At 46.1% G+C, this 13,033-nt stretch overlaps 1 protein-coding gene across 3 annotated transcripts in view; it reads left to right on the top strand.

The window, feature by feature from the left end:
• Positions 1-11,223, top strand: part of LOC143289858 (filamin-A-like) — a 77,579-nt gene extending 66,356 nt beyond the window's left edge. For 2 of the 3 annotated variants that reach the window (XM_076599063.1, XM_076599054.1), the window contains 6 exons: positions 1-54; positions 566-854; positions 1,327-1,542; positions 4,473-4,493; positions 8,100-8,294; positions 9,054-11,223. The exon at positions 1-54 is cut by the window's left edge and continues 77 nt beyond it. In XM_076599063.1, the coding sequence (XP_076455178.1) occupies positions 1-54; positions 566-854; positions 1,327-1,542; positions 4,473-4,493; positions 8,100-8,294; positions 9,054-9,241 (963 nt within the window). In that variant the 3' untranslated portion in view covers positions 9,242-11,223. The remainder of the gene's footprint in view (positions 55-565; positions 855-1,326; positions 1,543-4,472; positions 4,494-8,099; positions 8,295-9,053) is intronic. The other variant, XM_076599073.1, reaches the window with a different exon arrangement.
• Positions 11,224-13,033: the final 1,810 nt, after the last annotated feature.

The raw sequence follows: 13,033 nt of genomic DNA, 5'->3' as shown, positions 1-13,033 counted from the left end.
AGCGGGGCGGCTAGACAGGTCACCGTGCACTCCCTCAAGGACAGGAACCTGGCGGTCAGTGTGTGTGTGTGTGTGTGTGTGTGTGTGTGTGTGTGTGCGTTTGCGTGTGTGTGTGTGTGTGTGTGTGTGTGTGTGTGTGTGTGTGTGTGTGTGTGTGTTGGGGTGGGGATTATCGTCAGTTACGTGTTTTTAAAGATCGACTTGATATGTTGATGTGACCGTCAGTTATGAAAAGGACGGTGGCAATAATGCAGGATTTCTCTAACACGTGTTGCGTCATGACTGTACTGTTTGTTCATTTCGCATTACTGCAGGGTTTTGAAAGCACGTAATGACTCATGTCTGTAATATTACTGCAGGGAGATAATGCAGGGTTTGGTTTGTGAAGCATGTGAAGCCTGATGATAGTTAGGTACACAGAGAGACAATGCAGAGTTTGTGAAGCACGTGAAGCCTGATGGTAGTTTTGTACGCAGGGAGACAATGCAATGTTTGTGAAACACGTGAAGCCCAACACGTGAAGCCTGACACGTGAAGTCTGACACGCGATGATGTTGGTGTCCAGATCGACAAGCCCAACACGTTCACCGTCAACTTCAACGGGGCCACGGGCAAACTGCACGCCTCAGTCCGCACTCCGTCCGGGGGCCACGAGGACTGCTTCATCCAGGAGATGGACAAGGGCATGTACGGCGTCCGCTTCATCCCCAAGGAGAACGGCGTGCACTACGTGGACGTCAAGCTGAATGATGCCCACATCCCGGACTCCCCCTTCGCCATGATGGTGGGCGCCATGCACGCCGACCCCGCCATGGTCAGCGCTTCCGGGGAGGCTCTGGAGCACGCCAAGTGTGGTCAGTTGGTGGTGTTGTTGTTGGTGTTGTTGTTGGTGGTGGTGGTGGTGGTGTTGGTGGTGGTGGTATTGTTGTTGTTGGTGGTGGTGGTGGTGGTGTTGTTGTTGTTGCTGTTGTTGATGATGATGTTGTTGTTTGTGGTAGTGTTAATGTTGTTGTTGTTGTTGACCCCGCCATGGACAGCGTTTAGAATTTAGGTCTTCCACCAAAAATCAAAACAAAACAAACAACAACAACAACAAAACAAACAACAACAACAACAAAACAAACAACAACAACAACTTACATATCCTCCGTTGTTCTAAGAGACACGCCAAGATATACACATATAGATGTTGTTATGCGCAATGCATGTATAATGTATAATGTACAAGAAGAAAGAAGCAGATGAAGAAGAGACAGAAAGAAGAAGAAGCAGATGAAGAAGAAGCAGGATGGTGACGTGCTGATCGTGCTGTGCCCTGTGTCCCAGGCGTGAAGAACAAGTTCGTGGTACACACGGCTGGCGCGGGGTCTGGACTGCTGGCGGTGTTTGTGGACGGCCCATCCAAGGCCGCCATCTCCTGCAAGGAGGTGGACGACGGCTACGAGTTCACCTACAACCCCTTCTGCCCCGGGGACTACCTCATCACCATCAAGTACGGCAACATCCCCATCGCCGGATCACCCTACAAGAGCAACGTGTCCGGTGAGTCAGGGTGGAACATGGTTCTTGTCGCTGTGGGGAGAGGGGGAGGGGGGATCAGACCCTGTCAGGGTGGAACATGGTTCTTGTCGCTGTGGGTAGAGGGGGAGGGGGGATCAGACCCTGTCAGGGTGGTAGATGGTTCTTGTCGCTGTGGGAAGGGGGAGGGGGATCAGACCCTGTCAGGGTGGAACATGGTTCTTGTCGCTGTGGGAAGGGGGAGGGGGGATCAGACCCTGTCAGGGTGGTACATGGTTCTTGTCGCTGTGGGTAGAGGGGGAGGGGGGATCAGACCCTGTCAGGCTGGTACATGGTTCTTGTCGCTGTGGGAAGGGGGAGGGGGATCAGACCCTGTCAGGGTGGTAGATGGTTCTTGTCGCTGTGGGAAGGGGGAGGGGGATCAGACCCTATCAGGGTGGAACATGGTTCTTGTCGCTGTGGGAAGGGGGAGGGGGATCAGACCCTGTCAGGGTGGTACATGGTTCTTGTCGCTGTGGGAAGGGGGAGGGGGATCAGACCCTGTCAGGGTGGTACATGGTTCTTGTCGCTGTGGGAAGGGGGAGGGGGATCAGACCCTATCAGGGTAGTACATGGTTCTTGTCGCTGTGGGGAGAGGGGGAGGGGGATCAGACCCTATCAGGGTGGAACATGGTTCTTGTCGCTGTGGGAAGGGGGAGGGGGATCAGACCCTGTCAGGGTGGTACATGGTTCTTGTCGCTGTGGGAAGGGGGAGGGGGATCAGACCCTATCAGGGTGGTACATGGTTCTTGTCGCTGTGGGAAGGGGGAGGGGGATCAGACCCTATCAGGGTAGTACATGGTTCTTGTCGCTGTGGGGAGAGGGGGAGGGGGATCAGACCCTGTCAGGGTGGTAGATGGTTCTTGTCGCTGTGGGAAGGGGGGAGGGGGATCAGACCCTGTCAGGGTGGTACATGGTTCTTGTCGCTGTGGGAAGGGGGGAGGGGGATCAGACCCTGTCAGGCTGGTACATGGTTCTTGTCGCTGTGGGGAGGGGGGGGGTCAGACCCTGTCAGGGTCTATATGGTACATGGTTCTTGTGGCTACTGGCTTTGAGGGGTGTTGGGGGCTAGAAATGAGGGGGTGTGGACAGCAAAGATGGATGGATTTTGTTGTTGCTGTTGTTGTTTATAATGTCTGGGTTATCGTTTAGTGGTTGTCCTTGTCATGCATTGTCATCATCTGCGTCACCAAAGTGGCCATCATGGCCAGTCCGCAGTGAACACGATGGTGGTGCTGTTGTTTTCGTTGTTAGTTATCATTACTGTTGTTTGTTAGTTTTCATTATTATCATAACCATAGATAGATAAGGAATTCAGACTAATGTTGCTGTGTGAAGTTTTTATTTTTCCCAGTATTTCAGTTCTGACCAGAACCTTACCCAGGGACCTGCAGACACATCCCCCACATTGTCAGCACATTCCACATCCCCCACTTTGTCAACACATTCCACATCCCCCACATTGTCAACACATTCCACATCCCCCACATTGTCAGCACATTCCACATCCCCCACTTTGTCAACACATTCCACATCCCCCACATTGTCAACACATTCCACATCCCCCACATTGTCAACACATTCCACATCCCCCATGTTGTCAACACATTCCACATCCCCCCACATTGTCAGCACATTCCACATCCCCCACTTTGTCAACACATTCCACATCCCCCACATTGTCAACACATTCCACATCCCCCCACATTGTCAACACATTCCACATCCCCCCACATTGTCAGCACATTCCACATCCCCCACGTTGTCAACGCATTCCACATCCCCCACGTTGTCAACACATTCCACACACCCCACATTGTCAACACATTCCACATCCCCCACATTGTCAACACATTCCACATCCCCCACATTGTCAACACATTCCACATCCCCCACATTGTCAACACATTCCACACACCCCACATTGTCAACACATTCCACATCCCCCACATTGTCAACACATTCCACATCCCCCCACATTGTCAACACATTCCACACACACCCACATTGTCAACACATTCCACATGCCCCCACATTGTCAACACATTCCACATCCCCCACATTGTCAACACATTCCACATCGCCCATGTTGTCAACACATTCCACATCCCCCCACATTGTCAGCACATTCCACATCCCCCACTTTGTCAACACATTCCACATCCCCCACATTGTCAACACATTCCACATCGCCCATGTTGTCAACACATTCCACATCCCCCCACATTGTCAGCACATTCCACATCCCCCACTTTGTCAACACATTCCACATCCCCCACATTGTCAACACATTCCACATCCCCCACGTTGTCAACACATTCCACATCCCCCACATTGTCAACACATTCCACACACCCCACATTGTCAACACATTCCACATCCCCCACATTGTCAACACATTCCACATCCCCCACATTGTCAACACATTCCACATCCCCCACATTGTCAACACATTCCACATCAAATGATCGCAGCAGAACCTGTTGTATCTTTCCACACTTAAGTTTTTTGTTTCACAGATTTTATTAGGGAGTGAGTTGGGATTAACATAAGATTTTACTATAATAAAAAAAAAAAAGGATAATGGTGTGTATGTGTGTGTATGTGTGTGTGTTTGTCTGTTTGTCTGTGCGTGTGTACGTGCGTGCATACGTGCCTACGTCATTGTGTGTTGGCTTATTTGGATTCCCATCACTCCATTCTGGACTTATTGACTCCCCATGAAATGTGTGCTTTGTTTTGTTTTGTTTTTTGTTGTTCTTTTCATCTGAAGGAGTGATCTATGTTGATGATTGTTTGATTTACAGATCAAACAGTAAGAGTGACAAAGTGAACTATGTTGATGATTGTTTGATTTACAGATCAAACAGTAGGAGTTGCAAAGTGAACTATGTTGATGATTGTCTGATTTACAGATCAAACAGGCTGCTACTCAGGTAACAAGCGGACACCGCCATTGATTCCCCTACCCGCCCCAACCTCACTATAAACATGATTCCCCTACCCGCCCCAACCTCCGCCCCGACCTCGCTGTAAACATGATTCCCCTACCCGCCCCAACCTCCGCCCCGACCTCGCTGTAAACATGATTCCCCTACCCGCCCCAACCCTGCTGTAAACACGATTCCCCTACCCGCCCCAACCTCGCTGTAAACATGATTCCCCTACCCGCCCCAACCTCGCTGTAAACATGATTCCCCCACGCGCCCCAGCCCTGCTGTAAACATGATTCCCCTGCCCGCCCCAGCCCTGCTGTAAACATGATTCCCCTACCCGCCCCAACCTCGCTGTAAACATGATTCCCCTGCCCGCCCCAGCCCTGCTGTAAACATGATTCCCCTGCCCGCCCCAGCCCTGCTGTAAACATGATTCCCCTGCCCGCCCCAACCTCGCTGTAAACATGATTCCCCTGCCCGCCCCAGCCCTGCTGTAAACACGATTCCCCACTCGCCCCAACCTCGCTGTAAACATGATTCCCCTACCCGCCCCAACCTCGCTGTAAACATGATTCCCCTACCCGCCCCAGCCTCGCTGTAAACATGATTCCCCTACCCGCCCCAACCTCACTGTAAACATGATTCCCCTACCCGCCCCCAACCCTACTGTAAACATGATTCCCCTACCCGCCCCAGCCCTGCTGTAAACATGATTCCCCTACCCGCCCCAGCCCTGCTGTAAACATGATTCCCCTGCCCGCCCCAGCCCTGCTGTAAACATGATTCCCCTGCCCGCCCCAGCCCTGCTGTAAACATGATTCCCCTGCCCGCCTCAACCTCGTTGTAAACATGATTCCCCTGCCCGCCCCAACCTCGCTGTAAACATGATTCCCCTACCCGCCCCAGCCCTGCTGTAAACATGATTCCCCTGCCCGCCCCGCTGTAAACATGATTCCCCTGCCCGCCCCAGCCCTGCTGTAAACATGATTCCCCTGCCCGCCCTGCTGTAAACATGATTCCCCTACCCGCCCCAGCCCTGCTGTAAACGAACAAATGTGAGCCGACACCCACAGCATGTCTCTGCCCCTCAGTTCCAAAGCCTATCCTATGTTGTAAACACCCCTAAACGGTTCCATCTTTACAAACCGCCACCTTTTGTTAACCCCTGGGTTCTGATATATACCCAATGTCTTCAACCCCATATAAATGATTCTGACTCACCTGATATGACGCCACCTTATATAACGTTTCCTGTCACGCTGTTGCATTCTGTTTCCTCGCCAGAATCAATACATGTGTACATTTCCTTTAACTGTCCTCACCTGCCCCAGTCAATACATGTGTATATATTTGCATTTCCTTTAACTGCCTTCACCTGTCCAAATCAGTACATAAGTACATTTCCTTTAACCTGTCCAAATCAGTACATATTTCCTTTAACCTGTCCATACCACGTTGTCTTCGTGTCCTCATTGATATGATCTAACCATGATGGCTAGTCAGGCCTGCATTGTCCTGCCTGTTGAAATGTGATTATACTTGTTCCCTTACTTGTTGACAGGGCCTTATGAAATGCGATCATACTGGTTCCAATATATGATCTGTTGACTGATGTCTTGTTGTGAAATGTGATTATACTGGTTCCCTTAAATGACCAGTTGACCAGGCCTTATAAAATGTGATTATACTGGTTCCTTGTATCATCTGTTGACTGAGGCCTTGATGTGAAATGTGATTATACTGGTTCCCTTAAATGACCAGTTGACAGGCCTTATGAAATGTGATTATACTGGTTCCTTGTATCATCTGTTGACTGAGACGTTGTTAACATATTTGTGTAATTCAGTGTGACATTAATGGATCTTCTGTGTGCGGTTTTCACGGCTCTTTTAACAGGGCTGTCGTTTCTTTTTGTTTAATCTCTTTACTATATTTTGCACATTTTAGCTCTTCATGTTCTTCTCCGCGAAGTATTTCCTTTCCGTCCTGTATGTATTTGTCTTGAGATTGCATGCGAGTGTATGTATCGGAGAATGAACTAGCATTATGCTCTGACCATATCATATGTAAAGATTGTTTACTGTTCGTGTAGATTATCGCTAGAACAATTATGTCTCAAAGGAAATGCATCATGTGATACGTAGTTATTATTGTTTGAGTCAACTTTGCTATTAAAAAGCTTATAACTAAAGGGCGATTACTTCTTTAGCCATATATGATGTCAGCATCTTTAACATTAATAACAAGATTATGGGATATCAATAAGTCAAGTCCTCTTTGTTGTAATGGGGTTGGTCTCTTCCAAGTGAGCCATAAAAGTTCATTATAGATTTATTTACATAAATCCACTAGTTATACTTCATCCATAATCTTTACAACTGTTTTGTGTTCCCATATAATTTTTATGCTCGTAATTATATAATTTGGGATTCATTACAAATTCCAATACCCACTTTATCATTACGTTTCCTCTTCAATCTTTTTTATGAGTTTCTACCCCCCCCCCCCCCCCCCCCCCCCCCCCCCCCCCCCCCCCCCCAAAAAAAAAAAAATAATAATAAATAAATAAATAAATAAAATAAATAAAAAAATAAATAAAAGGTCTTCTCTCTTAGGACCACAAACACTTACAAGCAGCTGTCAGCAGCAGCTAATTTTTTTCAAAGTCATGGGATACTAGTTTGAATGTACTCACTCGTCTGAAACACATTTCAAAATACGGCACAAGGCGTTCTAAGGCGAGAATGTTTTACACTTTGTGTGAAGGTCTTACACTGTGCATATTCCATCAACATGTTTGTTGGTGCAAGTAGCAAAGCGTTGTCTTTTCATGCATATCCATAATCATTGTCTTTTCATGCATATCCATAATCATTGTCTTTTCATGCATATCCATAATCATTGTCTTTTCATGCATATCCACAATCATTGTCTTTTCATGCGCAGCAGTAATCAATCAGCATATGCATCGATGTTTACTATAACATATTGTTGAGGTTTTTTGTTCAGAAGTTTTTTTGGTTTAAATAAATAAGCTGTACTGGTTCATGTCAAATACACGCCGATGGCATTAGGATCGACAGTTATGCCTTCTGCTGTCGTCAGTTTCACTTTCAGTTTCAAGGAGGTGTCAAAGCGTTCGGACTGATCCATAGACGCTACACCACATCTGCTGAAAAAAGTGCAGATGCCTGATTCTCGCACAAACCAGATTGTACTCTATTTGGATTAACTGATATTCTTTTATTTTCTATTTCATATTATATGTTGCGTGACTGGTGTTTTGCCCAATTTTCAATACACACACACACACACACACACACACACACACATACACACACACACACACACACACACACACACACATATATATATATATATATATATATATATATATATATATATATATATATATATATATATATATATATACTTTTCCCCTTTTTTTCTCTTTTTTTTTTAAATGTACATTTCATGTAGGTGACTGAAGTTTGGTTCTCATTTCATATAACGGGTTGGGGTTGGTTTGTTCCATTGACGTGTTACCCACTTGGACTGTGTCCGTTGGGGTTTTACCCGTTTCCCACCCCACCCTCTGTGCTGCAGGCGGTGGCCGCAAGCCGTCCCCCATCCTGGAGCAGTCGTCCATGGTGGTGGAGACTGTGGAGAAGAAGGCTGGGATGGGCGGCAAGACCCGCAAGTTCCGGGGAGACGCCTCCAAGGTGGCGGCCAAGGGCCAGGGCCTGAAGAAGGCCTTCACCAACCGTGTCCTCTCCTTCACCCTCGACGTCAAAGACGCTGGTCAGCTTCTGTCGGGGTGGGGGGTGGGGGCGGATGGGAGGAGGTGGGGGACAGGGGTGACAGGGTGGAGGTGTAATTGTTTGTACCGAGGTCTGTTTCACACGATGCGTCGGACCTATGTGGAGGTGCGTAAGTAGTTATACTAAGGCCTGTTTCACACGATGCGTCAGTCCCATGGCTTCCAGGCTTTCCGTTCCTGGATCAGTTAGTTCTTCCTTGAACTGGGAACTATCACTCAATCAATGAGAACTATTAATCAATCAAATAGTAAAACAATGCTTCGCTGTGGTAGGCAATGTGGAATAGAATACTATGCAGAACAATGGAGTACAACAATGTACAATATCAAGTTGATTCACTTTTCAGTAAACTGTTACAGTACATTAATCAATGCGCACGCTGTGTTACCCCCTTTTAACCATACATGCACACAACACATGTAAGTACCGTGACGGCACACACACACACACACACACACACACACACACACACACACACACACACACACACACAACATTAATAAGTACCGTGTCGGCACACACACACACACACACACACACACACACACACACACACACACAACATTAATATGTACTGTGTCGGCACACACACACACACACACACACACACACACACACAACATTAATAAGTACCGTGACGGCACACACACACACACACACACACACACACACACACACACACACACACACACACACACACACACACACACCTTGACGTGTTGACGGTGGTCACGTGCAGGAGAAGCCCTGCTGTCGGTGGGCATGATCGCCCCCAGCGGGCACCCGGAGCCCGAGCTGAGCATCAAGAAGGCCACCAACACGTCCTACACCGTCAGCTACAAGGTGGTGGAGATCGGGGAGCACATCCTGTACGTCAAGTGGGGCGATGAAGACATCCCCGGGTCCCCCTTCGCTCTCAGCACGTGAGCTACACACGCTGCCCGTGACGTCACTTCCTGTTCCGGCCAGCGCTCTGTGAGGCTCGGTGGCGGCGGTGCTGAGCCAGTTGTTTTATTGACTTATTTATTGTCATGCTGATCAGAGTGATTTCCCCTTCCTCATGTACCCCCATAGTTCTTCCTCCAGTGACGATTGGAAGTTTTACAGTGCTGTGTATATTCTAGAGTTTATATCCACCCAGATGCCTTATTCCCTGTACTTTTTATACCACCCCAGATGCCTTATCCCCTGTGTTTTACTGAGAGTTTCCCCAGCAATTTCATGGATTCATTTATTCACAATTTGATGCTCTAAGTTTTGCTTTTATGGGATGTAAATAACGTGTATATTGTTCTCTATGAAATTATTCGACATTTGAGATCCTTCTTATGGTTTGTATTTTCGTGAGCATAGTTCACATGGCATGCAGTGTATGAAACATACACCTGAAGTTTAATGTTTCTGGTGAATGTTGTGTAGTGGCAAAGTCCTCGTCCCTGCACCAAGCATTTTTGCACAGCAGTTGAAACAGTTAATATCAGATGTATTTTCCAGTAACTAGGAAATGGTTTCTCTTGCTTAGAATAGTCAAATGACGACACAGTTGGATTCGTATTAAAGGAAAAAATCTGCTTTATGTACTTCACTGTCCATATGATTGTGCAATATAAGCGACCATGGTAAATCTAGTATTTTCTTTATTCGGTGCGGTTTATTGATCTGTTTATTTTGTACAGAGTGCTGTTGATAATTATGTTCTTTTGGGGCATTTTCCCTCAGTTCGTCTCAAACATAAAATATAGAACATAGTTTGGCCACAACACATTTGCTTGTGTGTGTATATGAGTGATCCTGGATTCATATCTTAAGTCGTACCTTTTCAATGGATACAAAGATACAGCCCAACTGCTTTCAAAGCGCTACCTTTATACCTTATATATATATATATATAAGCAAAATAACAGCAACAACATCAACAAATATAAGAACAAGAACACCAAAACACACACACACACACACACACACACACACACACACACACACACACACACACACACACACACACACACACACGCCTCCACCACCACCACATTTGGTGTGCTGTCTGAAACATCAGTTGAAGATGAGGAACATAATTATTTGCAGCAATAGATTTCAAACTTTCAAACATTATGACCAACAAACGACAAATGTACGTTGTGCACACAGAAAAACAACAAATAAATATACATATATATAGATCAGTAGATAGATAGATATATCTAAAGGCCTATGATTTACATTTTGAGTACCGTCTTCTGTCAACGAGGGAAACAGAAAGATGTTGGGATCCTTCAGAAACAGTACGGCTGAACTATCGGGTAAAAAAGGACTGCCTGGTCATCGGCATGTGTGTGTCTTTATTCAGTAGTTATGTGTCTGTCTGTCTGTCTGTCTGTCTAGCCATCTATCTAACTATACAGACAAGATTATGCATAAAACTATGAACTGACTTGTGCGTATCGTCACAATGCCAGCCGAATGGACGTTACTATTCCTTTTCCTTCAGTAGTCTGGAAACAGCTAGAAACTGACCTGAAAACACCAGAGGTGTCAAGGAAAGACTGTAATGCAAACTATCAGAGATGTCAAGGAAAGACTGTAATGCACACTATCAGAGATGTCAAGGAAAGACTGTAATGCACACTATCAGAGATGTCAAGGAAAGACTGTAATGCAAACTATCAGAGATGTCAAGGAAAGACTGTAATGCAAACTATCAGAAATGTCAAGGAAAGACTGTAATGCAAACTATCAGAGATGTCAAGGAAAGAATGTAATGCAAACTATCAGAGATGTCAAGGAAAGACTGTAATGCAAACTATCAGTCATATAAGTAAGGGAACAAAATAGGTTACTTTTATTCATTCTGTGATGTTTGTGTGTGTGAGTGTGCGTACATATGCTATTTGAATAAACGTATTAGCGAGTGAAGGTCTCCTCGCCTGTCACTGTGTAACCGTTGGCCTCACAGCTGTTTCTCTTTCTGTCTCTTTCTCGGTTTCTCTGTCTTTCTCTCTTTCACAGCAACACACACATACATGCGTGCGCGCGTAGGCACGCACACACACGCGCAGACACAAACACACACACACACGCACGCGCACACACACACACACACACACACACACATTTAAACACACACACTCCACACCACACACAAACACACCCGAGCTCTCGGTAACTGTGCAGCATCGTTCGCAAACAGACAACAGCTACACACACACATGCGCTCGCGCAGGCACGTACATACACGCGCGCGCGCACACACACACAGACACACACACACACGTTGCACTTTGCGAAACTCATCGAATGCAGTGATAACTTAAGACAGTGGGGAGGATGTGCACACACTTTCGTCAGGAAAAAAAAAGGTCATATGACGTCATGGACAGCCTACTACCGTCACCACTTTTTCTGGGTGTGAATTGCCTTTCTTCGGACAACTTTCGGCACAGTTCGATCACATCACTTTATTTGCACAGACTGAACCAAACAACAAAAACTATATCGTCAAAAAGGTCTTTAGTACTCAAGACACATACAGCATTTTTAATGAAAGCAACGCGGTAATTTTATTACTTTTTTTTTAGATTCCTCCAATCGAGATCTGGCGTAAACAAATGACAGAAAGCAGATCACGTAATCGGCTTTGAACCTTTGCCTTGAAACGGAATATATATATATATATAGATATATATATAGATAGATAGATAGATATATATATATATATATATATATATATATATATATAATAGATCCCGTCGACAGTTGTCCAAACAACAATTTTCCCTTCCCTCAGTTTCACAATGACATGAAAAAGTATGCGTGCTGTGTGTAGTATGTGGCACATCTGCTGTGCACATGACCACGAACGATGTATCGCGCATGTGCTTTAAACGTTCGTGTTCAACGTCCAAAAACAACTCATGAATCCATCCATGTCTATCCTAAGATTATACTAGATCGCAAAAGAACAAACTGGTGTTCCTGTCTGATGTTGGGTACGCAAGCAATGACACATAGTGGAAGCGGTAAAGCAGTAAACAGTGCAATACATCGAAGATAGAAATAATGACTGTGAAAACCGTGAACCGTTATTGTGAAGGTACATAGATTTTATCTCAGTGTTGTGTAAGACAGTTAGCAGACGCCGGAAGTTCGGCACCAAGGGGCGGTTACTCTCACCAGCAAGGAAGGGGCGCTGTAAACAACGCTGGCAGGTGTTGTGGTCAGTCCGACATAGGAGAGACTCGGTGCAGTGTACACTCGACCTTCGAGCAGACAACAACTGACCACACGCAGCTCTCAGAAGAAGCCCAGCTACAATTTCCCGCCAGTGCCTGACCAGTGACTCATCACGGCAGCCATCTTGAACTTCAACCAACTTTGTCATCAAAAGCAAGTTCGGGAACACCCACACACCCCCACTACGAGGACTACAACACCCACAGACAGGCCAGCCCTCCAGCATCAACCATCCTGCCCCAAAAACGAGAAGCAAAACGGTCAGTAGCCATTGAAAATTGTCCCTCTAAAGTGTATTGCCCGATGATAGGCCATTTTGACAAATTGTTATGGCAGTGACACTTTATTGGTGTCAGAAGTGGGATACACTCCACTGTCGTTGGTTTTCGAACCCCCAGTAAATTTTTCCAGCGACACTGTATTTATATTTATATTTATATTTGCTTGTGTTTTTTATTTAATTTATCCTGAAAACGGAACTAAGACTTT

Source organism: Babylonia areolata, chromosome 1 (genome assembly GCF_041734735.1).
Source record: "Babylonia areolata isolate BAREFJ2019XMU chromosome 1, ASM4173473v1, whole genome shotgun sequence".
NCBI classification, from domain to species: domain Eukaryota; kingdom Metazoa; phylum Mollusca; class Gastropoda; order Neogastropoda; family Buccinidae; genus Babylonia; species Babylonia areolata.
Note: the sequence above shows the minus strand (reverse complement) of the source record. Positions and strands in the feature narration are given on the sequence as shown.